Here is a 26,478-nt window from a genome sequence, read left to right on the forward strand (position 1 = left end):
ACAATCCGTTTTTAAAATTTTATCGTGTAAACCACTAAATATTTTCAATTCAGTGCTGTACATATAAAAAAAAAATTAAAAAAGTGAATTTTCCTAGACCAGATTCGAACCCGGGACCCGCGGTTGGAAGGGAAGGAGCATCTACACTGAGCCATCAGCGACTTCGTTTGTGCGTGTCGTATATCTGTTGCTTAACATACCATGTTTTTCGAAACATTTCATAAATCTAAGTAGCTTTTAAAACAAAACAAATTTGACTCAAACCTGTCAACATTATTGTTTGTGTGCATAGATTTCTCAGTGTTTTGATATTTTGTGTTAAATTGTGTTAAAAAACGAACTAAAAACAAAAAAAACTTCAACAAAAATATTTAGTAGTCGTGGATAAAGTATAGTATTCTACTCCCGTATAATGGGTATTATTCACTCGGTGATTTAGGCCACTCGCCTGCGGCTCGTGGCCGTAAACTTCACCTCGTGAATAATACCCATCATTATACGCTCGTTGAATAATATACTATTATCCCGTTTGTACTATCAAGTCATTTCAAACTATTAAAAACTATTTTTTTCAATATTTTGTTATTAGGGGTAGTTTTTTAAGGGTTGAAATATTGTAATAAATTATTTATAATACCATAAACTATTGCAAAGATTTCTATCTACAATATGTGCGCTATAAAAATATTTTAAGGCCACAGAAACTATTAATTTTACATTTTTGTCATTAAGGGTGGTTTTTAAGGGTTGAAACTTTATAAAAATAAATAAATTGTAACCCACATTATAAAACAATATTTATTTTATATTTTAAGATATGATTTTAGTCTATTCTTATATTTATTCAGTTTTTTAGTATAAGGGGTGGTTTTGATCCCTTAAAAATAAGAAGCGCATATCAAGCATATATAACTTCTCATCTACAGGGTGAAATAAGTTCCAAATTTTCATAAAAACGGATCTATCTGAAAATATTCGGAGGTTCTACCCTATTTTTCTCTTCGTTCCCTGGAATAATCGTTTTTCACGTTGTTTTGCACTAACATTTGTTACTTGATCTTAAGCGCGAAATTAACCCCCTCATAGGGGTGGGTGTGCATTTAATTTGCAAACATTTCTTTCCATTGCTCAAAATATTTAGGAACAATTTAGCGTTTTACTAAAAAAAACGCCCTGGTAAATCGGTGTTTTGGCTACGGATTCGTATTCAGCATCAAAAAAATACACAAGATCTAGGTACTCATGTCTCTAGTACCGAACTTTTTTTTTGTGAGGCTGCGTCACTGCGGCACGCCTATGTCACTTTGTGGACACCCGCATGTCTCTTCGTGATGTTTTAAATTTCGTGAGAGGTTATCTGGTCCGCGCACGGCGAGTGGTGCGTGTTTTGAATGGTGTCTATAGAAAAAAAAAATTATCAGTCAGTGACGGTGGCGAGCGGTCGCTCCACCCGCTCCAGATAAGAATCGTAGCGGAACGTATTCCGCAAAAGAATGACAACAGCCCAACGGGAGCGAAACAACAAACAACGCACAGCCGTGAAGGTTCGAACAAATGAAAGTCAATGTTCCAATTGCCTTGACACACCCTCCCTAGTACCGGGTTCGCTTTCCGGTGCCGAACTGCTGAGCGGGCAGGGCCGGGCTCGAAAAATTTCGCGGCCCGATGAAATGCGATAGACAAAAAAGTTTAAAATTACAAATATGGGTTGTTGGTACTGAAACTGTATGCGAATTCAAATAAAACTAAAATAGTTGGATTGAATGGATAGACGGAAACACAAAATGATCAAAATAAGCGACATTTCTTTACTTGAATCGTGTACAGGGTTAGTCTTTATAATCTGACAACTTGCGAGTTTATTATTGAAATTACAAAAAAGTTTTTAATACAAAAGTTTTAACTTTTTCTATGAATTGTTTAATACAGTATTAGAAAACAATTGAATAATGGAAATCACTAAATTAAAGAACTTTTTTTTAAATGGAACACCCTATATATTGGTGCATATCTAGCTTAGTAAAATTTTTCTCTTTTCAAAAATACATATACCTAATATGTTACTGTTTGATTCAGGACTTTTGAAAAAACGGGAGGGAAAATGTCTGACGGATCGCAGTGGCTATTTATTTCCTATAATAAACTATTTTAACAAAGAAATAATGTTTAGTGAGAACAAACAATTTGAAGTTAACCGTTTATTTTATGATATTAAAAATCTTTCTTAACTTTAACAAGCCTTAACTTTAACAGAATTTTAATACCTAATTAATAAAAACCAACTAAAACACAAATGGTCAAAGATTCTCAATGTGACCGCCATTATTATTGATGCACTTCGTAAAATCGTCATTAATTTTCAGAACTGCATTTAGTATGAAATGGGAATTAAATTCACTTAAATATTTGCATATATTGATCAACTTTATGTCTCAGTTCATCTAAGTTTACACTAGTTTCCTTATAAACCTCGTTTTCTAACTCCACAGAAAACTGTCCAAGGGTGTAAGGTCTGGGCTATTTGAAGGCCATTGGATATTTCCTCCATTACCAATCCACAAATCAAACCTATTATTTACATATTTTCGTACTGCTATGGTTTTATGTGGAGGCGCTCCGGCATTTTTTGGTTTTTTTGTATTTCTCGAAGAAATACAAAAAAAGTAAGATGTTACGAATACGATTTTCTAGAGAAGTCGAATAACGGAAATCATATCTCGATATCTTGATTCATTTGAAAGATACGGGGCATTTTTTCGACATTCTGTGTAATATCGAAAATCGACTCACGATATCTTGATTACTTTTTGTATATCTTGTCGGGAAATAGGAGAAACGCCCACCAAAAACAGCTTGACCAGACTAGTACAGGATTAAAGTTTCCTGTTTTTATCGAGCTGCACAATTTTTAATTTATATTTGTCAAACTTAAGCAGAGGATTTGTTATAGAAATTGTATTTTTTATCCATTTTTAGTCTCGCTAAAATAAAAAAAATAATGTAAAAAAAAGTAAAAACAGAGTCAAGCTTCAACTGTTTACACTCTACATACCTTCAAGTAGTCAAAGTAGGCATGCAAAAAAATCAAGGTTTGTCCATATTGCTTAGTCATTTGCTTCAGTAGTTTTTGTAGCATTTATCGATTTATTTAAAAAATGGCAAGGTCTGTAAGGGAGATTTACATTTTTTTATTTTCTATATATCTTTTACATATATTATTATGATTCTTGTATATAAATAGTGACCTTCTAGATGTAATTACGGAATAAACTACTATGATCCAATTAACAATCTATGACCTGTTGTGATTTTTTCACAAGTAATTTTTTGGAAAAAATCTAGCCGTCAAACAATGTTTTTCGATGCCAGAGATCTAGGTATGCAATAAGATATCTAACCCCACATCTATCCTATGGACTCCATACCCCAAATAGCATTAAATTACACCAGCAATATCTTGACTTGATATTATTGATCTTTATCAATGTTGATGTTAGACCAACAAACAAACATACAGGGTACTTCTTTGAAATTTTACATTACTTAACAATTTCGACATACCTACACAGGGTGATTCCAGAGGAATGGGAAATTTTGTAGGGGTAGATTCAAGGGGTCATACCTCTGGAGTCACCACATATTATGTAATTATATTAGACTATCTTGGTACCTACAATAGATTGAAAATACTTATTAGTAATGCATATTACCACTATTAAAAAAGTGTAAAAGCCTCGTATCATTTGAACTATTGTAGTGGAAGATGCGATCTATTTTCAAGGTTATCTTCCAAAATATTGTCCAGTACGGTTCTGGCGCGATTAGCGAATTGCTTGTCTGTGGTTTCCAGCCAAGAACCGAGAGCACAAAATAACGAACCCATCCGCGGAGATCGTGCCACTTGTGCACTTCGATAGTCCTTGATACGAAACGCATATAAGGAATAGACTGGATCCAGCGATAATTAACGTAAGTTGCATTCACGCTGACAGGGCCAATGAAACAGTAACCTTTTCCACACAATACCTCGTTTCCTGTTGAAATGTATCTGTTTTTTTTTATAGTGGCATATTTGTAGATTGTTGTTTTTTTGTTCTCTCGGCGAGATAAGAACGACAGCTATCTTAATGAGTTTATTTTTCGCAACTTCCTGATTGTTATTGTTTAATTAACGACAAACCGGTGGATAGTTTACATAACATCGAAACACGGGCGGCGGTGATATGTTCACTTGTTATCTCGGCCAAACAATTGACGCGCCCGCTACCAGAAACGCCCACCTTTTTTAACAGTAAAACATTATGCACGGTCAGTCGTTTGTTGTTAATTGTTTTCGCGTAAAAAATGGGACAGTGCAAGTCACCGGTGGTAATTGGTATCTCGTGGAGATATGCAATTTTTTCGTGTCGTTGAAAGTAAATAAAAAGTTTCAGAATATAAATTTCTCGTACGTTGTTGCGATTTTCTAGAATAGTTATTTTTGGTTCTAAGTTGCGAAGCTTCTTCGAAAAATACGAGATTCGAACTGAGGAACTTTAATGCAAAACCACAGTATCACGTCAAATAAAAAAACCTGAGGCGGACTTCGCTATAAGACCTCTGCGGATCCATCAAGGAATGGGATCGAACGTCGACCCTTGTACTTTGCAGTTCAGTAGCCAAGAACGGATACCTTGCTAGTAAAAAAAATTAATGTTGCATTATATAAAGCTCTTTAAGAATCATATATCTATTATAAATACATTTTATCATAAAATCTATTTTTAGTCCAGTTACTCAGGGCTACTGAACCGATTGACGTGAAATTTTGACTGTTTGTGGGGAATGCCTCGAGGAACAAAACTTATATAGTGCCGAAGTGTGTTTTTTTTTGTGTGTTTTTTGGGGGTGGACATTTTTACGCCCAAAATAACCACAGGAATCGATAGAGGAGTCAATTTTAAGTAACAAATGTTATATAAAGTTTTTTGGATAATCCAATACTTTCCGAGTCATTGAAAATGTTGATTTTTTACTGAAAAAGTGCTTTGTTTTAACGAAAAAGTTGTAATGAACAAAAAGATAGGTAATAAAAAAACAAATCAAATGACATATTTTGTTTTTCTCTAATTGCAATATAAACCGAGTTATGGATTTTTAAACATTATTATATATTAGCTAAAAACTAAATTGGAATCAGTTAACGTTAAATAACGCCAAAACCATAAGTATTAGGAAAAAACTATTGAAACCTTTTTTAAAGTACTTTGAAAAACATTTAAAATGAGTTATTTTAAAAGTCTTTAGAATAAAAATTAACGGAAATATGATCGAAATAACATGATAGTCATTTTTTTTAAGAAAAAATTAATAAACAAATTACAGATTTTTTCATTTATGTTCTAAGAATATGTTCTGGGTCTTTGGCTCACTTACAAAGCATGATTTCGAAAAAAAGCTTAATTTTTGAAAATGTTAATTTTTCAAATTTTTGAAAAAAATTCTATTTTTACACTGTAACTTAAAAATTAAAGGGTGTACGAAAAAAATACAAGAGTAAAAAAATGTAGCTGACGATTTCGCTTTTTTTTATTCCTCTAAAATTAACGTTAATCGAGATATCGCCATTTTAAGTTATCATATGAATGAGAGAACCACCCTTTTCGAGCCCTTTAAACCCTTCAAACTTAAAAATGAAAGGCTTAAAAAAGATCAACTCAACAGTTCGCGTAGCCTTTACATTACCCTGCAAAATGAGCCTTTGTGCGATTAAAAATCTTAAAAAGTAAGAAAGTTATCGTCAAAAAAATAAACACGTGTATAGGTGATAATTTTAGGAAAATTTAGGTCAAACAAGAATTTTGAAGCATTTAGATCTTTTTTGTATATATACGTATTTAGTATGTGTATATTCGAATAAACCAGTACTATACTATATTATAACTACTATATTATAATAAGGGAATAAATGTTTATTTAATACGAATGCACATTTAAAATGTTTCTACTCTTTCAATAATATTTTTTCATTTTATTTTCGAAAGAAGGGGTATTTTTCAAGGGTTGAAAAGTTGCAATCGATAAAAAAGATTTTTTAATCAAGAAATCAATTTTAATTTGATAAAAATGCATGATTAAAACGTTTCAAGTTGAAAAAAAAATTTTTATATTATTTTCATTCAAAGGGGTGGTTTTTAAAGGTTTTTCCGGGTTGAAAATTTGGGATATATTAAGTTTCATGTTAGACAGCACGTGAAATTACTCATACTGCATAAATAAAAAAAATTTGATTACATAAAATGCTTAAATTTGTATTTTTTCATTTTTTACAATAAGGGGTGGTTTTCACCCCTTAAGAACAAAAAGCATACCTAGCGCATATATAAGCTTTGAAGTGGGGGGTAAGATGAACCTAATTCTAAATTTTGAGAAAAATCGATGCAGTTATAAAAAATTTGGACGTATTACTATATTTTTAATAATTTAAAAAATGTTTAAACATTTGTAAATTTCACAAATTTTTGCGAGCACAACCTCTAGATCCCTATCCACTCAGGCAATGTCCAATCCCACGGGATCCAGTAAACTCCTAGAGTAGAGGCCTCCAAAACCTTAAGTACTCTCATCAGGCCTACACAAGCTTCCAGAAGCTTCCCAGGACCTGGGTAAAAATTACGATTCTCCCCATAGTAGAGGTAATCCCCGTAATGATCGAGAAAGACGACATGGCGCCCAACGTGGGGCCCGAATATCCAAAACGCCATAATGCAAGGCAACTTTTAATTTTATAAGATTATAAGAATCACATACCAAACGCATTTCCCGCGGCAAAACAATCACCCTGTACACTCACTCATCGTATTAACAAATAAACTGATTAACCCGTCGCTATTAATCACGATCATTATTGCCTTAGTACATGATGTTGTTGATATTACATTTAATCAACAACGGCCATTAATATCAGGCTCGTTATTTTTTCTGTTTACGATCTTTTTTCCTCGTGGTTTTGTGGCACGCGTTTGCCTCTCGCTAGGATCGGCCCCGTTTACAAACCGTTTTTTCATCGTCGATGAGATAAGCTGTGCATATCGGCCAATAGACGGTTCAAGCTTCTGCTGAGACGTCGTAAAAAACGGCTTGGTTTTCCCGCGAGGGGCGCTCCCACCGGCCGACTCCCGGATACGCGACTGCTTAACTTAAGCGGCCAGTGTTGCCAGATCTGGCGTTTTCGCGGCAGATCTAAATAATTTTTAATAAGACGTAATATTGTGATAAAATATGTTGTAGTGGTGTTTTTTTTTTCGTGAAGTATGGCTAATTTTGTGCTTTTTGTCATGAGGCTTATTATGATGAGAAAATTGAAAGTTTAAAGAGATTTTTGATGTTTTTTTTTTGTTTTTTATAGTTCGAATTGTGACTACAGCTTGTCTGTGTTTCATTAATTTTTTTATAGAGGTGCTTTCCTTAATTTTCAAATAACTGCATATTTTATGCAGTTGTCTAGGTACATCAGAATATTTTGAAGAAGTAAACCTTTTTTGTGGAGCGAGTAGTTCTAGAGTTAAGTTTATTGATTTGCTTGAACTCTGATTCATATTTTTTCTTGCAACGCCATATGAAATTAAAAGAAGTGATTGAAATTTTGAAATATTCAGTGGTATTGAATTTCTGCACGCAAAAAAAATTTCTCGTTTCAAATGTACAATATTTCATTTTAAGGTATCGCATAATTATTTGTTTATTTAAATACTTTAAATTTCTACCCAGAAATATAATTTCCTACTTTAAAAATAGGCAGCATTTAAAATAAATATTTGATACTTTCGGTTAGACGAATTCTATTCTTAATTTTATGATCTACATAGATTTTATAGAAACATGTTTTGTATTGTATATTAACGTATCATTTGTTTAATACGAAATCGAATAGTTTTGGTCAAAGGATTGTATATACTTATTTTAAGAATATATTTGGATATAAATATTTCTCAGTACTCAGTAATCAAAAAGATTTTGTTTCAAACTCACAACATCTAGTACAATAGTTAGGATCGTTCGTAAGTTTAACCAACGAGGTTGGTTTGGGACTTATTGATGGTCCTCATTATTATGTCGTTAGAACGATCCAGCTGCTTTAATTTCGTTACACACAAGGAGATGTGTATACACAAAACGTAAGTGACTCCATATATCGTGCTACTTCCCACCTACGACATTCTGCGACCTGCTACAATTTTCTTTCAAGAAAACTTAAGTTTGATTATAATATGCAACATTTGTCTTGAATAATTCCTGCATTAATACTAAATTTTAAGGAACTGGTAGTTTTGAAACAAATATGTTTGCAGTTTATGGGGTGAAAAGATATTGTAGCTAAAGTCCGAGATAATAAATTTAAAATCTATAAAAGATTTGAATTAAATTACACCTATTTACAAATAATATAAATTCTAAGAAAAATTATAGATTACAGCAAATATTTCACATAGTTTGACGAAAGTATATAAATTTGAATAGAATTAAAAAACATTTACGGCAAATAGATAGCAATAAATTTTTAGTGAAAGTAACTCGAAGTATCTCCGCCACTGGTGTACGTATTTATATCCTATAGTCTGTTTAGAAATGAAAGAGAGTAATAAAAGCTTATTATGTATGCAAATCGTAAATAAATGTAGTACTGGTGCTTATATTCAATATATTTATATTATGCATTATCGGTATAGATGAGGTGTACTTTTAAAAAAACTTTGTGTGACCGGGTTGTACTAAATTGTAGCAGGTAGCTAAAATTTAATCCCCGACAATCCGTCTTTGTCTATGCCGCTTCAATTTCTCGGTCCATTTCTCTTATAAGTAAACAATATAAAAACAGCATTTCAAAACATGAGGCTACTTTAAGCAACATAACCGGGTTAAGAGGGTTTTTAGTAATTCAAATAAAATTATTCAATATTATTATTAAAATATTTATTTAAATTTAATGAATAGACTTTTATTCCACACAAAAATATATGTATTTTGAAAATTCAAATTATGGTGAGTAAATGTAGTGTTGTATAAATATACAATAAAGAAAATAAAAAAGTAGGTATATTAAAATTCATCCTCTGCATATTCTGATGAATTATCTTCGTCTCCTAGATTGATAACGATAGGTTCCACAGTAACGTCAATTAAATTATCGAGTTCCCACATTTTCTCCTCTTCTTTTTGTACATGATGTATACATCTTTGCCAGTTATCTGCAGTTACTCGTTCCAAGGAATTTTTTAACAAAATTTTCACGTCACTTAATTTAAACGTCGTATTATTTCGCGCTACATCTCCTTTTACCTGCGCCCAGACTAATTCGATTGGGTTAAGTTCACAGTGATAAGGTGGTAACCGTAGTACCGTTATTTGGCGATTTGTTGCCATTTCATCGATAACATATTTTTTCTGATCTTTATTAAGATTGACAAGTGTCAAAAGTTCCTTTTTCACCATATTTGTTTCAAAAGAAATGTTTTTTCCGGATAACCATTGAATTATACCGGCATTATCCAAGCAGTTGTAGGCGTCCGCTCGGTCTGCCGTGAATGGTAACTGGCATTATCCAAAAATACTCTTCGAAAACATCTGCGTTCATGTCTTCGTGATAGTCACCTGTATTTTTAGATTCAAATAAAAGTAAACCGCCATCTACAAAACCACTGGCACTACCTATATGCGTCACTATTAATCTTCGCCCTTTACCTGAAGGTGTCTTGAACCCTGTTGAAACGAAATATTACCACGCCAATGGCCGGTTCTTATCTCGGGGTTTTATTACTCTCTTTCATTTCCAAACAGACTATAGCATGGTTGATTTTTACGTATAATTAGATGAATTATTATTTTCACCATTCATCATTCATCAAGTTTCATCATTCTATGTGTATTTTTACTTACTTCTTTGTTTTAATGTATACTTACTTTATTCTAGATCATGTGTGTGTAACTATTTTAATTTTACATTTTACTCACATGAATTATTTCTGTAATGTTCTGGAATTGGATTTGTACCTGTTGGAATAATAATAAAAATAATATTTTTGGTGTAGTCACTCGAAGAATCACCCTTTAAAGTTTGTCAACGTACTTAACTAACACTTTCTACACTAATATGCAATTAAAAATGTTTTTTTTTTGCCAACAAATCTAAACTCAAAAGAAGTCCATCTGGCAACGCTTCTAATTTTTCAACGGCTATCTTTGCTTGCCTCCTAACCAACCGGTTGGGAACGTCGCGGTAGTGTCCGATTTTTTAACGGCCTTATCTCGCTTTTTGTCAGCCGCGTGTCACCGTGATGGATGTTGCCCCCGGTATCTGATCGGGCCCGGCTATTTGTTTACTCGCCGGTTAAGGATTACAAGGAAGTATCCGTCGTCCTTGATTCACTTACATAACATTAACGGTGATTTCATGCGACTGCGAGAGGCGCGGGGCGTAATTTTCACAATTTTTGACGATCTTTCGAAACTGCGTCGGGTTCCGACGAGGTGGATAGGAACTAACCGCCAGGTGGCGCACAGTAGGTCTTAAATTCCTAAAATACCTTACATCGTCCCAGATTTTGGAAGTATTCCTCGGTCGAGGTTCAAGACGAGATTTGATTTTTTTTGTATTTATACAGGGTGTCACCTAACGAATGTTACATACTTCAAGGGTATAATTTAGAATCCAAATGGTGTCGATTTCAGTAGCATTATAAGGCAAAATTTAAATGATCAGTATCCAGATAGATGAGTAGGGAAGGGAACAGGATGCTTCAATTTACTGGCCACCACGTTCACCTGATTTAAATCTCCATAAAGTAGGGGCCTTAAACAAGGCTGAAATGAAACAAAAACTGGCTTCCAAAATTTCGTTTTTTTTTTCAAATATTTCGAAAACTAATCATGTTAGGCTTGATTTTTTAGAGGTATAATGTTGGTCCCCTGATTATGCAACTTTGCCCCCATTTAAGCTACTTCGTACCTCTTAAATACCGTTTCCGAAATCCGTGTAGTGAGAAGCGAATTTGTAACAGCCTGATGTGTTGCTTGTATTTCCTTCAAAAAATATACCACTGGGAAAATGTTATCAAATTCGTGCAAAGAAAACGTTTCTTCATTTTATGACACGTCAGCTAGTTTTAAGAAAACAAGTTCATAAATTATTAAACTACATTGCAGCTATTGGAAGATAGATATGTGTTAATATGATAGAAGAAAAACTCTAAAGTCGACGAATATTCAACCGAGTATTACAACTTATTTATATTAAAAATCTTTCTAGGCGATTCAGTCCGATCCTCAGCACCATAAAAGCGAAACTGGTTTTGCAAATCGACTACTTACCAAACAAATTAAAACGTCTAATTATATTCTGCCCATTCATGAGCGGGCGCCTGTCCATATACTTCAACGGTAATTGACGTAATTAGAAATGGTGGTCACTCACATCGCTCCAAGGGCTTATTATTCCATCCATCATCGAAATGGAAAAGATCCGACTCTAGAAACTGGGTTAATTTCTAGCCATATGTCTACATATTGTAATAATTACATAGCGGAGGCCGGTAATTGAACTGTCTGCTAATGATTTGCACGAAATGATTTTGATATACGACTGTACACCGAGGGAAAATCATTTGTTTGTTATTTAACGTTAGCGCAAAGCTACTGTGATATAACAGTCTAATCAGTTGTGGCGATTAGTGTCGGAAACAATTATTGCAACTTAATAATTTGATTTTGTATTTGATATTAACGCATTTCATTTATAGCGAAAGTTGCTTGTCAAAAGAATAATTGTTATTTATTTTTATTTATAAATATCTATTCGAGTGTCATATCTGGACCGGTACAGTATGAAAAATCGTAAGCAATCGTCAGTAGGATGTCGTTAGTGGGTGCTAAGTCGCCTTGGTTGTTTGGATTTTGTCGTTTCTAAGGTTTCTATAAACAAAGCTACATAAAAATTGCAATTTTGCTGGTTTTGAATGCCTTTCTGATGAGTTATGCAAACTTACTTTGGACAACGTCAACTTCAAAAATGTCGATGACATTATGGTAGTTACAATTTCAGATTCTAAAAATGGTTTGTCACGTACGTTTACAATTACTACTCGTCTGGGTTCTATTTCTCTCTCAAGAAATATATCAAGGTTAGATTGGAAATTAAAACTGAAATTTCACGCTTTTTTATGCGCCATCAAGCAAGCAGATGTTACAACCAATCAGTCAGCAAGAATACCCTTTCTATGATTCCTAATAAGATTGCACAGTTTTTGAAACTAGAACATCCTGAAACATATACAGGCCATTCATTCCGAAGAACATCGGCAACGTTACTGGCTAATACGGGAGTTGATGTATTAGGAAACAAGAGACATGGTGGATGGAAATCAGCCTATGACTTCTTTGAAATTTCTATTGACGTTGTTGCTTTATCATAAAGGGTTTAATTTTATATACTAAAACCAAGGACATTTAAATAAAGGGGACTATGCATGTCAGTCTATCTCATATGTTGGGTGAAGCTAGGCAAGGGGAAAGCAGAGGGCTTTATTTTCATCCAACTGATGCGCGCGATTACATCTCCAATGTCGTACGTTTTGGAGGGGTCAAAATAAAATATTTTATAAATTCTTGGAATCCCAATAACTGTAACCATTTCTTTCTTGTTGCACCATCCCCAAGCATCCCAAAAACATTCACATTTCACTTTTAGAATACTGAGGCAAACTTTCAGTGAGACATAAAAATATATTCCCAAAGGAGAACATCAATATGTTTGAATGAATGCAACTTTCAGTTGATTGCATCTTCCGTATTTTTATGTATAAGTGAACCACCACCATATTCTTGCTGTTGTATTTATTCAGTTTTTATGCTCGTGCATTTAGTAAAATTGTAAATATATTTTTGAAAAAGTTTTTGTCGTAGAGGAAATTGAAAATGATGAATGATTAAAATTTGTAATGTTGCGTAAAAGAGATAACATTGAAATACCTATAAATATATTAAATATAAATAATGTCTGTAACTTATTTGTGGTGCAGCATTTTCCTTTGATTTTAATGGCCAGACATGGTTTATATTATTGTTTTCTTAGTCTCAGCAAAAATTTTCAAAAAATACCAAGTCAGTTGTATAAAATTTTACCGTTATTCAAATAAAAGTTACCCACAACCACGACAATGGCCAGAGTTGTAGATACCTTCCAAGTCACCTTCAAGCACGCTTACCTGTGGAAGGATAGCTGATGTGGATGTTTATAATCCAATTTCTTACAAATTCTGCACTGTCCAACCATATTCACACCTTAAAAGTTTATCCAAAATACATGTATAAACACTAATCACGTTTCACTTACTAAAATCACAACTATTTTCTAACAAGAGACGCCATATTCTGCCAACCACGGCAGAACGAACGAGGAACACGCTACAAATTATTGCGTAGTTGCCAAGTCTTCAAACATGGCAAATATGAAAAATGAAAAATAGTTTAATATGTACAGAATTTAACAATATTGTATGCATAACTTAATAATACTACCCTATAATGATAATTTTCACAATTGTGATGAAAATTGCGATAAAAATATTAAGTACATTTCCAGTATAATTATACAGCTGACAACAATGATACAATTAGACTGTGAATAGACGAGGCATCATCCAGAAATGTAAATAAATAAGTCCCCTTTATTTAAATGTCCTTGACAAAAACAAATACCATCGGGAAAATGGACCCCAATTACCTTATTCCTCAATCATGTAAATAGCGAAAACTCGCAGTTGAGAACGACTTGTTTTTGGCCTTGGGATCTAGGTTGACCTTGCAACAGTTTTTGTCGATCCGCGTTTAGCGGGCGACCGCAAAAATTAATCGTTCATTTTTGAGCGATTTTAATTGCGAGAACAATGCCCGCTGACGCGATAAATATGGACTGTGGCATTTTTTCTCTCGCGCAAACGATTGACGACAAAAATAATAAATATCATACCTATTAGTTGAAAGAGGTACCTACTTGTACAAATAATATTAGGAATATAAATTGAAACCCTGTTTTGTCTAGCAAAACCGAATTATCAGTCCCGATCTCTAAACTTATTTGTGTTGGTCTGTACCCCCTTGCCACCCCAAGCTGCGTCGCTGCGCGCGACAATCCACGGCTGCCGCGATTTTTTCGTATGGCGAAATTAATTGCCGCGCCGTTTTTGATCTGGGCCATTAAATCCTGATTTAATGGTTCGAAGTAAATACAGCCGATGTGGGCTCATTCGCCGTGTCTATTTCTGAATGCTAATTAGCTGTAATTGTTCACAGCCGGCGTGGATGTATACATATTTACGGAAACTGGGGAAAACCTTCCGCGCAGAGATAAACGATAACCAAAAACGGCGAGCGGGATCAATTTTTTTTATATCTAAAATACAGCGTTACCAGAGTAGACAACTGGTAACTGTTTCTAATATCAAGCGTTGTGGGGTTCTTTCTACCAAATATGGAACTTGTATTTTTTCTTTTTTGAATTTAACTAATTCGTTAACTGAAAATCATTTTTTATTTTCAGTAGGGCCATATTATTTTTTTTTACAATTTAACGAGTCTGAGTCCCCTTATCACCTCCGCCACTGGTTGCTTGGGGGACTTCTACTTCTATGGAAAAATGGTATCTTATAAGAAAATGTGTCATGCCAAGTTTGGCTTAAATAGCCTTCTTCATTTAGAAGTTATTTAAAAAATTTGAATTTTTTAAAAAATCTTTAACGCCCTATATTTCGAAAATGAAGCGTCTCTGGAAAAAAAATATACTTTTATTATTCTTATTTTTTTATGAGGAATATCTCCTTAAAGTTTGTCGACTTAATCCTGAAACACCCTGTATACAAAGTTAAATTTCAGTCTCATTTGTTGCAGGGGTCATTGAATTGGGTTACTTTCCTGATAATTATACAGGGTGTTTCAGAAAGACCTCCCGTAAATTCAGGGGGTGATAGTACGACAAAAAATAAGAATTTTTTGTCTTATGAACTATATGTCTATCTCCTCTTGTTTTCGAGATACAGAGCGACAAAATAAAATTTTTTAAATAGAATTTTTACGAAAATTTCCAAACGGTGCGAAATATTTTTATAAAATTTGGTATTCCGGAGTTTTTAAGGATGCCAAATAAGCTGGTCTAATTATTTTTTGTATATTTCATAGAGGGCGCTAGTTATGCTACATTCTTATTACATTTTAAGTTCTAATTTTTTTAAGGTTAGGTTTTTTACCATTCGTGCTCCAATTTCTAATGTACAATTTTATTTTCTAAAAATAATGTACTCTTGTCAAAATCTCTAATGTGAACGGTTTTCGAGAAAAAAGGCATTTAATTAAACTCTTACAATATTACGTTGTATGAAATAAGTGACTTTTCTCAAAGTAGGCTTCTGTCAAAATTTATTGATGGCTGTCTCATAAACAACGCATACATTCATAGTAATATTTTAAACTCTAATTAACCTTATATCAAAATTTTAGTGATTATAGTTATAGTTTAGTGACTAGTTATTAATGACTAATTAGTCACTAAATTTTTTTTTCTTTCGTCATAAAGAACTTTGAAAGTAACTTTTTACTACTCTCAAAATTATAAAAAAAAAGGCAGCAAATTAAGGATATTTAATTTTGAAAGTCTCACAAATTGGAGGATATGGATATGATTTACTTTGATTATTAGTTTTTTACATGAAATAAAAAAGCATAATAGTTCAGGGTTGATAAAATGCATGAAACGAAATGTATGTATTTTTTAATTGCTATGCTGGATATTTTAAATTTTATGGCAACAATATTTATACCAGAATAAAAAAAAGAGGAAACAAGTTTTAATAAACAACAAATATTTTCTTTTGAATTCTATTTTATATGGTGTTCAAAGTGTTCACCATTTATCTCCCTGACAGTAATGAATTCACTGAACAAATTTTGTAGTGAATCTAAAAGTGTATTGGGGGGAATAGTGGAAATTTCATGCCTTATCCTTTCCTGCAACCTTTCGATATATTGCGGCATATCTTTGTAGACTACATTTTTTATGTGACTCCACAGGAAAAAGCCAAGTTGGCCATTCAATTACCCCTCTACTTCATCTAGATATGCCCTTACGACACGAGCAAAATGTGGAAGAGCCTCATCGTGTTGAAACCATATTTGTTTTGCCAGTAAATTGGGATTGTTATTGTTCGCGTATAATCGTTTAAGCTCTAAAATAATATGTTCTTGCAAAAGTAATAAATATCGGCCAGAGGTCAAATTTCCGTTTATAAAATAGGGTCCTATGACGTGTCCACCAATAATACCACACCAAACATTTACTTTTAGTGGTCGTTGGGTGTGAACTTCCTCCATCCAATGTAGATTTTAGTCTGACCAATACCTACAGTTGTGTCGGTTTACGTGCTCGTTAACGGAATGTAGATTTGTCAGAAAACAATCTGTGGGTGGCAAATTTGACATTTTCCTTTAATTTATCCACAATAACTTCGCAGAACTCGATTCTACGATCATAATCGTCTTCACTCAATTCTTGTAACAAATGAATTTTATACGGATGTAATTTTCCCCGTTTGCAAATTTTGCGAATGAAATATCGATTGATGTTATGATTTAAAGCTCTCTGCTGTGTCGAATTTATTGGATTTTGCACCACATCTAACATAACATTCACAGAATTTTCTTCATTTGTAACTCTTACTGGTCTTCCTATTTTTCGTCGATCTGTAACACAGCCAACTTCATGAAAACGTTGCAATCTTTTTGAAACGGTTGATTTAGAAATACGTTCCCGATCGGGATGCAATTTATGAAAAATATTCACTACTGTCGTCACAACTCTGTCTTCTGTCACCATATCCTATGATCATTAAAACTTCAATACTCTCGGTTTCACTAAAACGTGCCAGTTTTGCGAGAAAATTATGTACACTAAATGTATTTTTGACATATGCTGTCAAGATAGTTGTTGGAGCTTGAAAGTTGCAAAGGTAACTTGATGGAACTTAAGTAATGGACTAAAATATGTTTGTATATTTATAAAAAAAGATTTTCTAAGTTCGATATCTCGAAAACGGTTAAGTTTAGGTACATGATGTGCTCCATGAATTTTGTTTAAAATTTCGAGAAGAATTGAAATATGGAATAATAGAGATTGTTCAATTTTGTTTCGTCATTACCTTTTGACTGATACTTGTATACTTAATTTTTCTTTATTGTAATAGATTTTAAAAAACCCTAAAACGTTTGTGTCCTATGATTTTTCGATAGCTATCTTACTTTAGAAGATAATCGACCGTTTTCATACTTATCAACAATCCTGTATTTATCATCATTCTTACTATGACATAAATCATAAATATTTGTACCAAAATTATCATATTTTCGTAGCAAATTTAAATTTTCTATTGCTTGAATTCAATCAGTTATAGTGAATATTGATTTAACGATTAAATATTGCGGTGTCATTGAAAACAATAGCAGTTTTCTTCGTGTAAGTAAATTGGCTAAACGTTACATTGTAGCGAAATCCTACGACACTGCTTTGGCTGGAAGTGATTTTAAAAGGACAAACGATGATTCACTGCCAATAAAATACAACTATTACAATGCCTAAATGTCACAATCTAGTTCGTATATTATTTTAATCATTAACGCGCAACCTTGAAGATATTTTTAAAACACTTGCCTATCGGTTATTGAGGAACTTTTCTGTTTGTTGACATTCGTTATTTAGCATGCCAACTGCGAATGTTCGAACGCGGTGAATTGCTGTTTTTTTTTAGCGTGCTGGTAGTTGTTTTGTTTGTTTTACAGTTCACTTCTTCAAAGGCTTTCCTCAAGTATTTTTTTTGTAGCAATATATGGGGTCTCAAATAATTGCGAGCAAATTTAGCGGAAGATTCCTCCCTGAAAATGAAAAAAAAAAAAACACTCAGTTCTCTCTATACGGATTTATGGCCCTTCAGAAGGAGAGAGAATTTAGTTTTTATTTATTTATTTTTCTTAAATATGGAAAATATTACAAAAATTAAAATACGTCAATTTTTCCTATCAAAAGACATTTTCGGCTAATTTCTTGATCTTCCCTTTGGATTGCAAGATTCCCCTGCAAATTATTTTTTGGGTAACGTTTTTCTATCGCCAATCTGATCATTTAATAATCTGTTTTTAGATAGTTTGAGTTGTATGAAACAAATTTGATATCTATCCTTCAATCTGGTTAGCATTTTGTCGAAAAGGTAAAAGTCAAACGGTGCCAAATTAGGCAAATACGGTGGTTGACATTTTTAGTAAAAAATCGTTCACAATTGTCGATCGATGAGGTGGCGCATTTAGACTAGGCAGTATCTATTTTGATATGGGTGAATCGTATATCGACGGAGATTTTTGGCTTTTTGGCTTTCAAATATCACTAGAAATAAAAATTTTTCTATGCACATAAAAAAACGTGGGCTTAACTTTTGGCGGCACAATATGTTAAAAAAATTCGGAAAATTGCGTATTTTTCTTCCTATTTAATTATGTATCTTTTCAAGAGTTGGTTTTAGGCGAATATGGAAGAGGAAAAAAATTTTTGTAATTAAATTTTACAAATTGTGACTTGTTACAAATCGAATGAATCATGATTATTATTGTAAAAATCGAAAAAATCGCCAAAAATGGGTTTAAAAAACATTACTTTTTAGGGAATTTTTTTGGGGTCTTTAAGTTGGGTATAGGACCTTCATATTTGGCTCAAGAAAAGTTCATGTTATGTAGAATCATCACACCAAATTTCATCAAAATCGGTTAGATAGATTTTGCATAATAATAATCCAGATTTTGAAACAAAATTTGCAAATTTTCAAAATTTTGCACAGCAAAAACCAAGGCCCTTAGATACCTGAATATTTAATCACATATAGAAGGGCTCTCATGCTTTCAAACGCATTTTGAAAAATTCGAATCCGTCAATTAGAAGAGCTCTGGCGCTTGTTTAAATATTGGTCGAATTTTTGTACTCAAATCAAATTTTTTAAAGTAGGTTTAGAAGTTATTGGAAAGACGCTTCTTTAAAAAAAAAAAACAGATCGATTGGTCAATTAGTTACGTAGTTATAGCCTATCAAAGTTAACCGTCATTTACACTAAATGTACTGGGATATCCGGGCTAATTTTTCGAAAAATACCTTTGGTGTTCCGAGTACTTACCAGGTCTAAGATTACAATACTTTTCTTCATTGGCAACCTACTTTAAAACGTGTTTAATAGTATATTATTCAACGACCGTATAATGATGGGTATTATTCACGAGGTGAAGTTTACGGCCACGAGCCGCAGGCGAGTGGCCTAAATCACCGAGTGGATAATAGCCATTATACGAGAGTAGAATATTATACTTTATCCACGACTACTAAATATTTATGTTGAAGTTTTTTTTGTTTTTAGTTCGTTTTTTAACACAATTTAACACAAAATATCAAAACACTGAGAAATCTATGCACACAAACAATAATGTTGACAGGTTTGAGTCAAATTTGTTTTGTTTTAAAAGCTACTTAGATTTATGAAATGTTTCGAAAAACATGGTATGTTAAGAACAGATATACGACACGCACAAACGAAGTCGCTGATGGCTCAGTGTAGATGCTCCTTCCCTTCCAACCGCGGGTCCCGGGTTCGAATCTGGTCTAGGAAAATTCACTTTTTTATTTTTTTTATATGTACAGCACTGAATTGAAAATATTTAGTGGTTTACACGATAAAATTTAAAAAACCGACTGTTTGTAGCAGAACAATATAATATTATAGCTAAATCAAGGAAGCATCTGACTGTAGTGATTAATGACTCATTAATCACTGCCGTGATTAATGGGTATTAATAAGGTCGAGCAAACAGACGTATAATGGGTACATTATACAATAGTCGTGGATAAAGTTATTTATGCAAGCAAGAAATTCAAGAAAATCGTACGGGTGGTGGTGGTGGGTGAAGCAGAGAACGCGGTCGCTTCGGCCTGCTCGAAATTGAATCGACGAGTTCAAAACCGCGACACGCTTAAAAATGTTTAATATCTCAGCTTCTAGAGGTCCGATTTTGATGATTTTTTTTAATCGATGTCTCGCGATTAAAAAAAAACAATTAGCGTATTTTCAAATGCCTATCGTTAATAATTATTATTGGTCTTTCAATAGTCCGATAACTATTTATCTTTAAACTTCCTTTAATTATCAACTTTATTTTTTTATTGTATTAAAGGTAAGTGCATAAACTTACATATACACTGTTTATCAAAGATCAAAAACTTTATTTAAACATTCTATAATTGTTTAAACAAAAATTATTTTCAAAATATGTCGAAGATGAGTAATTAACTAATTAATTAATTAATTAATTAAGTAATTAATTATTAATTTAATGATTATTTCTTTTGTGATTAAAATATAATTCAAATATTATTTACTGCTTAAAATATAAGCAAATGAGAAATTAACTCTTTATATGTATTACAAAAATACAAAATTATAGTACAAAAATTCGACCAATGTTTAAACAAACGCCAGAGCTCTCCTAATTGACGGATTCGAATGTTTCAAAAAGCGTTTGAAAGCTTTAGAGCCCTTCTATATGTGATTCAATTTTCAAGTATCTAATGTGGTTTTTGCTGTTCAAAATTTTGAAAATTTGCAATTTTTTTTTCAAAATCTGGATTGCAAAATTATTATGCAAAATCTATGGAACCGATTTTGATGAAATTTGGTGTGATGATTCTACATAACATGAACTATTCTTGAGCCAAGTATGAAGGTCCATACCCAATTTAAAGACCCCAAAAAATTCCCTAAAAAGTAATGTATTTTAACCCCATTTTTGGCGATTTTTTCGATTTTTACAACAATAATCAAGATTCATTCGATTTGTAACTAGTCACATTTTGTAAAATTTAATTACAAACATTTTTTTCCTCTTCCATTTTCGCCTAAAACCAATTCTTGAAAAGATACATAATTAAATAGAAAGAAGAATACGACATTTTTCTAATTTTTTTAACATATTGTGCCGCCAAAAGTTAAGCCCACGTTTTTTTATGCGCATAGAAAAATATTCATTTCTAGTGATAAGTATTTGAAAGCCAAAAAGCCAAAAATCTCCGTGGATATACAATTCACCCAAATATGGACTCTTTGAAACAGATACCGTCTGGACTAATTATCGTGCAACAAACTACAACTTCGTATTCGATTACGTCCTCACGGCCGTTTTTAAACCGCGTTTGCCATTCATGAACTTTGCTACGGGATGAACAGTCATCACCATAAGCTTGGTTCATCAATTGAAACGTTTCGGTAAAAGTTTTACCAAGTTTTATAATTTTTGTACCGATCCATGCGCGATGACACAAACATATTGTCAGTTCAGCCGCAATAACTCCACTTTTATTCGTCCAAATGTCATGAAATTTTGACAGTACATCAGTGAAGGATCTACATTTCCTTTCCTACGCATGTAATTGCCAAAAGATGGCCTCACTAGAAATGTCTATTTTTGAAAAGTCCTGTTTATTTTGAACAGGAAACTACTTCCTTAAATATTTCACTCTTATTCAGTTACACCCACAAGAATTCCACTGAGTATTTATGTCTGACTATCCCCAACACGTAAAGTGTGATTTATCTGTACTAAATCCGTTTGGTGTCGTCGAAAAAAAATTCAGACCCCGTCCGACACGACACTTGTGGTTCCCAGAAGTTCTCTGACCGTCAATAGATTTCTTTAAACTGCCTCCAGTCACCGTCAAACCGCAAAGACGTATCTCCTAACGCAAACAAAGAAATTTTCCGCCTCAGAAAAGTTTTTCAAGCGGACAAAACCCCTTTTACGGAACTGCGAACCATGGGTAGACAGAACTTACCGTATTGACTTATTTTGTCAACAACAGGAGCATCCGTTTGTGGCGATCCCGCGTTCCCAGTGACTCAACAATAATTTATTCCCACACATTCACACTTAATTGGTGCATTTACATTACCGGCATAGAAAAATAAGATGTCATAATTTTTCCAGTAATCGAGGACGTGCTTGATTGGTCAACTGAGAATTTTCGGAATCGTTATCCAACGGTTTGGCGAAAATGTCAATATTTTATGTGATACGCAGACGTTTGCCAGCGGCGTGCGCTTGGATTTTTCGGAAGGGGTTAAGCTATAAGAAATAATGATATTAGACAGTAAAACATTTCTTTTAGATTTTAATACTATTTTGTTTGTTTCAGATTCTGTGGACGGCATTATCAGTAGCTTTAGGATTAGAACTACGTGGAGAATATATCAGGGGCGTGCCTTGTATAAAGAAAAACCAACAACTGTATTGCCCAAAAGCGGGAAATTCGTATCCACTGTAAGTTTATACTGACTTCATGTAATATTATGGCAATTTTCACAATGAAGTTAATTCTACGTAGTTTCGAATTTAGGGAAGCTTTAAAATGAACAATTTTGAGGGCAATTAAAATAAATGTGGCGTCTTAGGACAGCCATTGTCCAGCTGCAACTTGTCAAAAATTTTAAAAAAATCAGTTTTTAATTTTTAATTTCTAAACCGCTTGAGATAATTTAACCAAATTCGGTGTGCGTATTTCGTATGACAATAGGTATAAAACAAAAAATTACCAGCTTTAGAAACTTACCAATGGCGGAGGTGTGGGTATCATCGATCATTATTAGCCAAAAAAATATATCACCCTGTATAATATTACAAATAAATCAGGTCATCATATGAGGCTTTGTATTACCTTCACTTTTTGTTACTTTGTACTTTTTTGTATTCCAAACCGATTAACAACAAAATTGATTTATTTGATCAAGTGCATTTTTACACAGTTACTCAAATTACTTAAACATATCTTAGGGAGGCCATGCAAAACAATAATAATGAGAAACCGTCATCTTATTTAATATTGTGTATTGTCAAATTAAGCTTATTTTTTAAAAAGATTAAGTTTTACTAATGGCTTATGCATATTCAAATGTTGAAATGGCCAATAAATATTACACCAGGAAAATTAGTGAAAATAAAAGAGAAACTCGAAAAAATTCCTATCCGCGAAATTATTGTAAAATTGTCTAAAGGAACATAATACAAGACATCTCTCATCTGGTGGGTCAAAAAATTTTATTAGCTAACTTTTCTATTTAAACAAATAAGTGAGGGAAACAGTTTTTTCATTTTGCAGGGAAAACCATCAATTTTAGCGAAAAGTGACTCGCAGACAGCTTGTAGGGAGTAAAATTATCTACAAAATGAGACTTGTTAAATTAAAATCTGTTAATAAACAAAAAAGTTATTGCAAAAAAACAAGAAAAGTGCCCATTTCTTAATTTGTTCATAACTATCGCATTTATTGTTAAAATTTTATAAAACCTATGACAAGTTGAGGGTTTTGTCATACTTTAAAAATGTGCCAAAAATGGGCGCTGTAGGTGCAATAATTTTCGCACAATTCAATTTGTTTATAACGGAGGCTCCAAAAGTTATAAACTTTAAGTCTCTGTACAGGCGTTAATTTTCAACCAAACATGATTCTGAAAGCGTCATTGTAATCTTAAAGACGTAATTAAGCAACCTATTAAAAAATATCACCGGTTTTTTGACATTAACATTCGCAAATTGTGCATTAAAAATCCGTGCGTTTTTCGCTTATAAACAATTTGAATAAAATTGTTGCTATTTATGCTACCTCACAGAAAATAGATTCAATGGATAGCTGGCAAAAAAATACAAATTTAAAAAAAAAAGCGCAATTGTTTATAAACATTAAGTTTACGACGTATATTACGACGATTTCCCGTGAATTACATTGAAAAATGTGGAAAATTAACGACTCACGAGCCCTTTAAAGAGAAGGTAACAATGGGCATATTTACGAATTCGTAGAATAGCCCTGAACCCTAGAAAAAATGCATCTTTATACTATTTTTTTTTTAATTTACTAAAATGTCACAAAAATTATTGTCACTTTAAAATTGATGGTTTTCCCTGCAAAGTGAAAAAACTGTTTTCCTCACTTATTTGTTTAAATAGAAACTAATTTGTTAGCTAATAAAATTTTTTTACTCACGAGATAACAGATGTCTTGTATTATGTTCCTTTAGACAATTTTACAATAACCTCGCGGATAAGACTTTTTTCGAGTAAACATTTTATTTGCTTGGCCTAATATGGTTTACATTTATGGCATTCAGATGGAAATGGTAATGAGGCTAGTTGAATTTATATGGAAAGATTTCCAAATAATCCAACTCCAAATCCAAGGATGTTCAGAAATGTTTTTCAACGTTTTTCAGTCAGGCTTTTTTCAGAAAGGTCCAATTCCTGAAAGACCTTTGAGTGTTAGAATACTTGAGTTGGAAGTAGCTATTTTACACGAAATTGAAGAATACTAGTATTTGTATTAGGAAGATCGCTGCAAATATTAATGTGAATCACAAATTAGTTTGGTCTGTTCTAAAGCATCAACAGTTATACCCCATATCTCCTACAAATGGCTCAAGCCTTACTGTCTCAAGACTGTCCTGCTCGCCTACAATTTTGCCACTGAATTTCGCAAAAAATTGAATCAAATGTTGACTTTGCCGCTGGCATATTGTTACCGACGAAGCTAATTTTTCCAGAGATGCTGCAATGAACTTCCACAATAAACACGTTTGATCTGATGAAAATCCTCATGGCTTAATGAAATCTCGTTTTCAACATCAATTTCTTTGAACGTATGAGTGGGTATTATTGCAAATTTTCTTGTTGGGCCTTACTTTTTACCAAGAACTTTAACCGGTGCCTCATAGGGACATTTTCTTGAAAACGTTTTACCTGATCTACTTGACAATGTTCACTATACGTTAAGAGAAAGAATGTGGTTTATGCATGACGGGGCTCCCCTATATTTTAGTTTGACTTCTGGTGAATTTTTAAATGAAAGATTCGGTAATAACGTGATTGGACGAAGAACTCAAAAACTAGGTCAACCTTGGCCACCCAGATCACTCGATATGAACCATATTGATTTTTTTGGTTGGGAACATCTCAAGACATTAGTTTCCAAGGTTCACATTGAATCTGAGGAGCACTTACATCAACAAATTATAGCTGGTTGTGATGTTATAAGAGCTACTCCTGGAATGTTTGCACATCTTCAATTTCTAGAAAATCTGAAGCATGTATTTTCACTGAAGGTGGTCATTTCCAACATTTCAGTAATTCCAGTGTTAATTAATTATTTTGTTATTATTTTAAGTAATGAGTATCGTAAAAATGCACTCGATGAAATAAATGCAATTTTGTTGTTAATCGGTTTGGAATACAAAAAAGTGTAAAGGAACAATAAGTGAAGATAATACCATGGCGCATATGGATGACCTATTTCATTTGTAGTATCATACAGGGTGATATATTTTTTTTACAAATAATGATCGATGATGCCCACACCTCCGCCACTGGTAAGTTTCTAAAGCTGGTAATTTTTTGTTTCATATCTACTGTCATACTAAATACGCACACCGAATTAATTTAAATTATCTTAACCGGTTTAGAAATTAAAAATTAAAAACTGATTTTTTTAAATAATTTTTGACACGCTGTAGCTAGACAATGGCTGTCCTAAGACCCCATAATTACAAACAAAAAAAACCTTATTTATGGCTACATAATGTGCCCCTGGATTTTTTATCCCCACTTAAGAAACACCCGGTATATAGTAATTACCGAATACTTTTAAATAAATGCCATGTATAAATTCAACGTTGCATTATCTGCATTGGCGAAATAGTTTTTAATTTTATTTCAAACAAAGTATAGTCCAGGCGGTACTTGTTTCGGATTGGGTAAAACGCATATGATCGGAGATTTTTGCTTTAACGACTTTTAAATAACATCAGAAATGATAATATTTCTATGCAAATAAAAAAAAACGTGGGCTTAATTGTTGTTGCAAAAAAGTATAAGATAGCAAAAAAATTAATTTTTTTCTTGGATTTCTCGTCGACAACTTAGCAACTATTCATTTTAGACAAAAATGGAAAAGGAAAAAAAGTTTTGTAATTAAATTTTGATCAAGATAGAGTTAGTTTCAATTCGAAAAAATAATTATTGTTGTTGCAAAAATCGGAAAAATCATTTAAAAAATTGCAAAAAATGCTAGTTTATTTGTAAATTTTTTTCAGACACTTGAATAATACCTAGGATCTTCATACTTTTTTCAATTAAACTTCTTAGTGCATAGAATCACCACACCAAATTTCATCCAATTCGGTTCGATAGTTTTTACATAATAATTGTTTAATTTTTTAAATTTTTTTAAATTAAAGAATTTTCAAAATCAAATTTCTAAAAATCAGAAGCCTTTGAATACTTGAAAATTTCACCACAAAAAGAAGAGCTCTCAAGCTTTAAAATGCTTTTTGA

General features: G+C 32.8%; 1 protein-coding gene across 1 annotated transcript in view; it reads left to right on the plus strand.

Annotated features, from left to right (window-relative positions):
- LOC108903955 (protein spaetzle 3) overlaps window positions 1-26,478 on the plus strand; it is a 114,694-nt gene that overhangs the window by 81,701 nt on the left and 6,515 nt on the right. The window contains exon 3 of the mRNA XM_018706307.2: window positions 22,295-22,419. Coding sequence (XP_018561823.2) covers window positions 22,295-22,419 — 125 coding nt within the window. The remainder of the gene's footprint in view (window positions 1-22,294; window positions 22,420-26,478) is intronic.

This window comes from Anoplophora glabripennis, unplaced genomic scaffold (genome assembly GCF_000390285.2).
Source record: "Anoplophora glabripennis isolate ALB-LARVAE unplaced genomic scaffold, Agla_2.0 scaffold170, whole genome shotgun sequence".
Lineage (NCBI taxonomy): Eukaryota > Metazoa > Arthropoda > Insecta > Coleoptera > Cerambycidae > Anoplophora > Anoplophora glabripennis.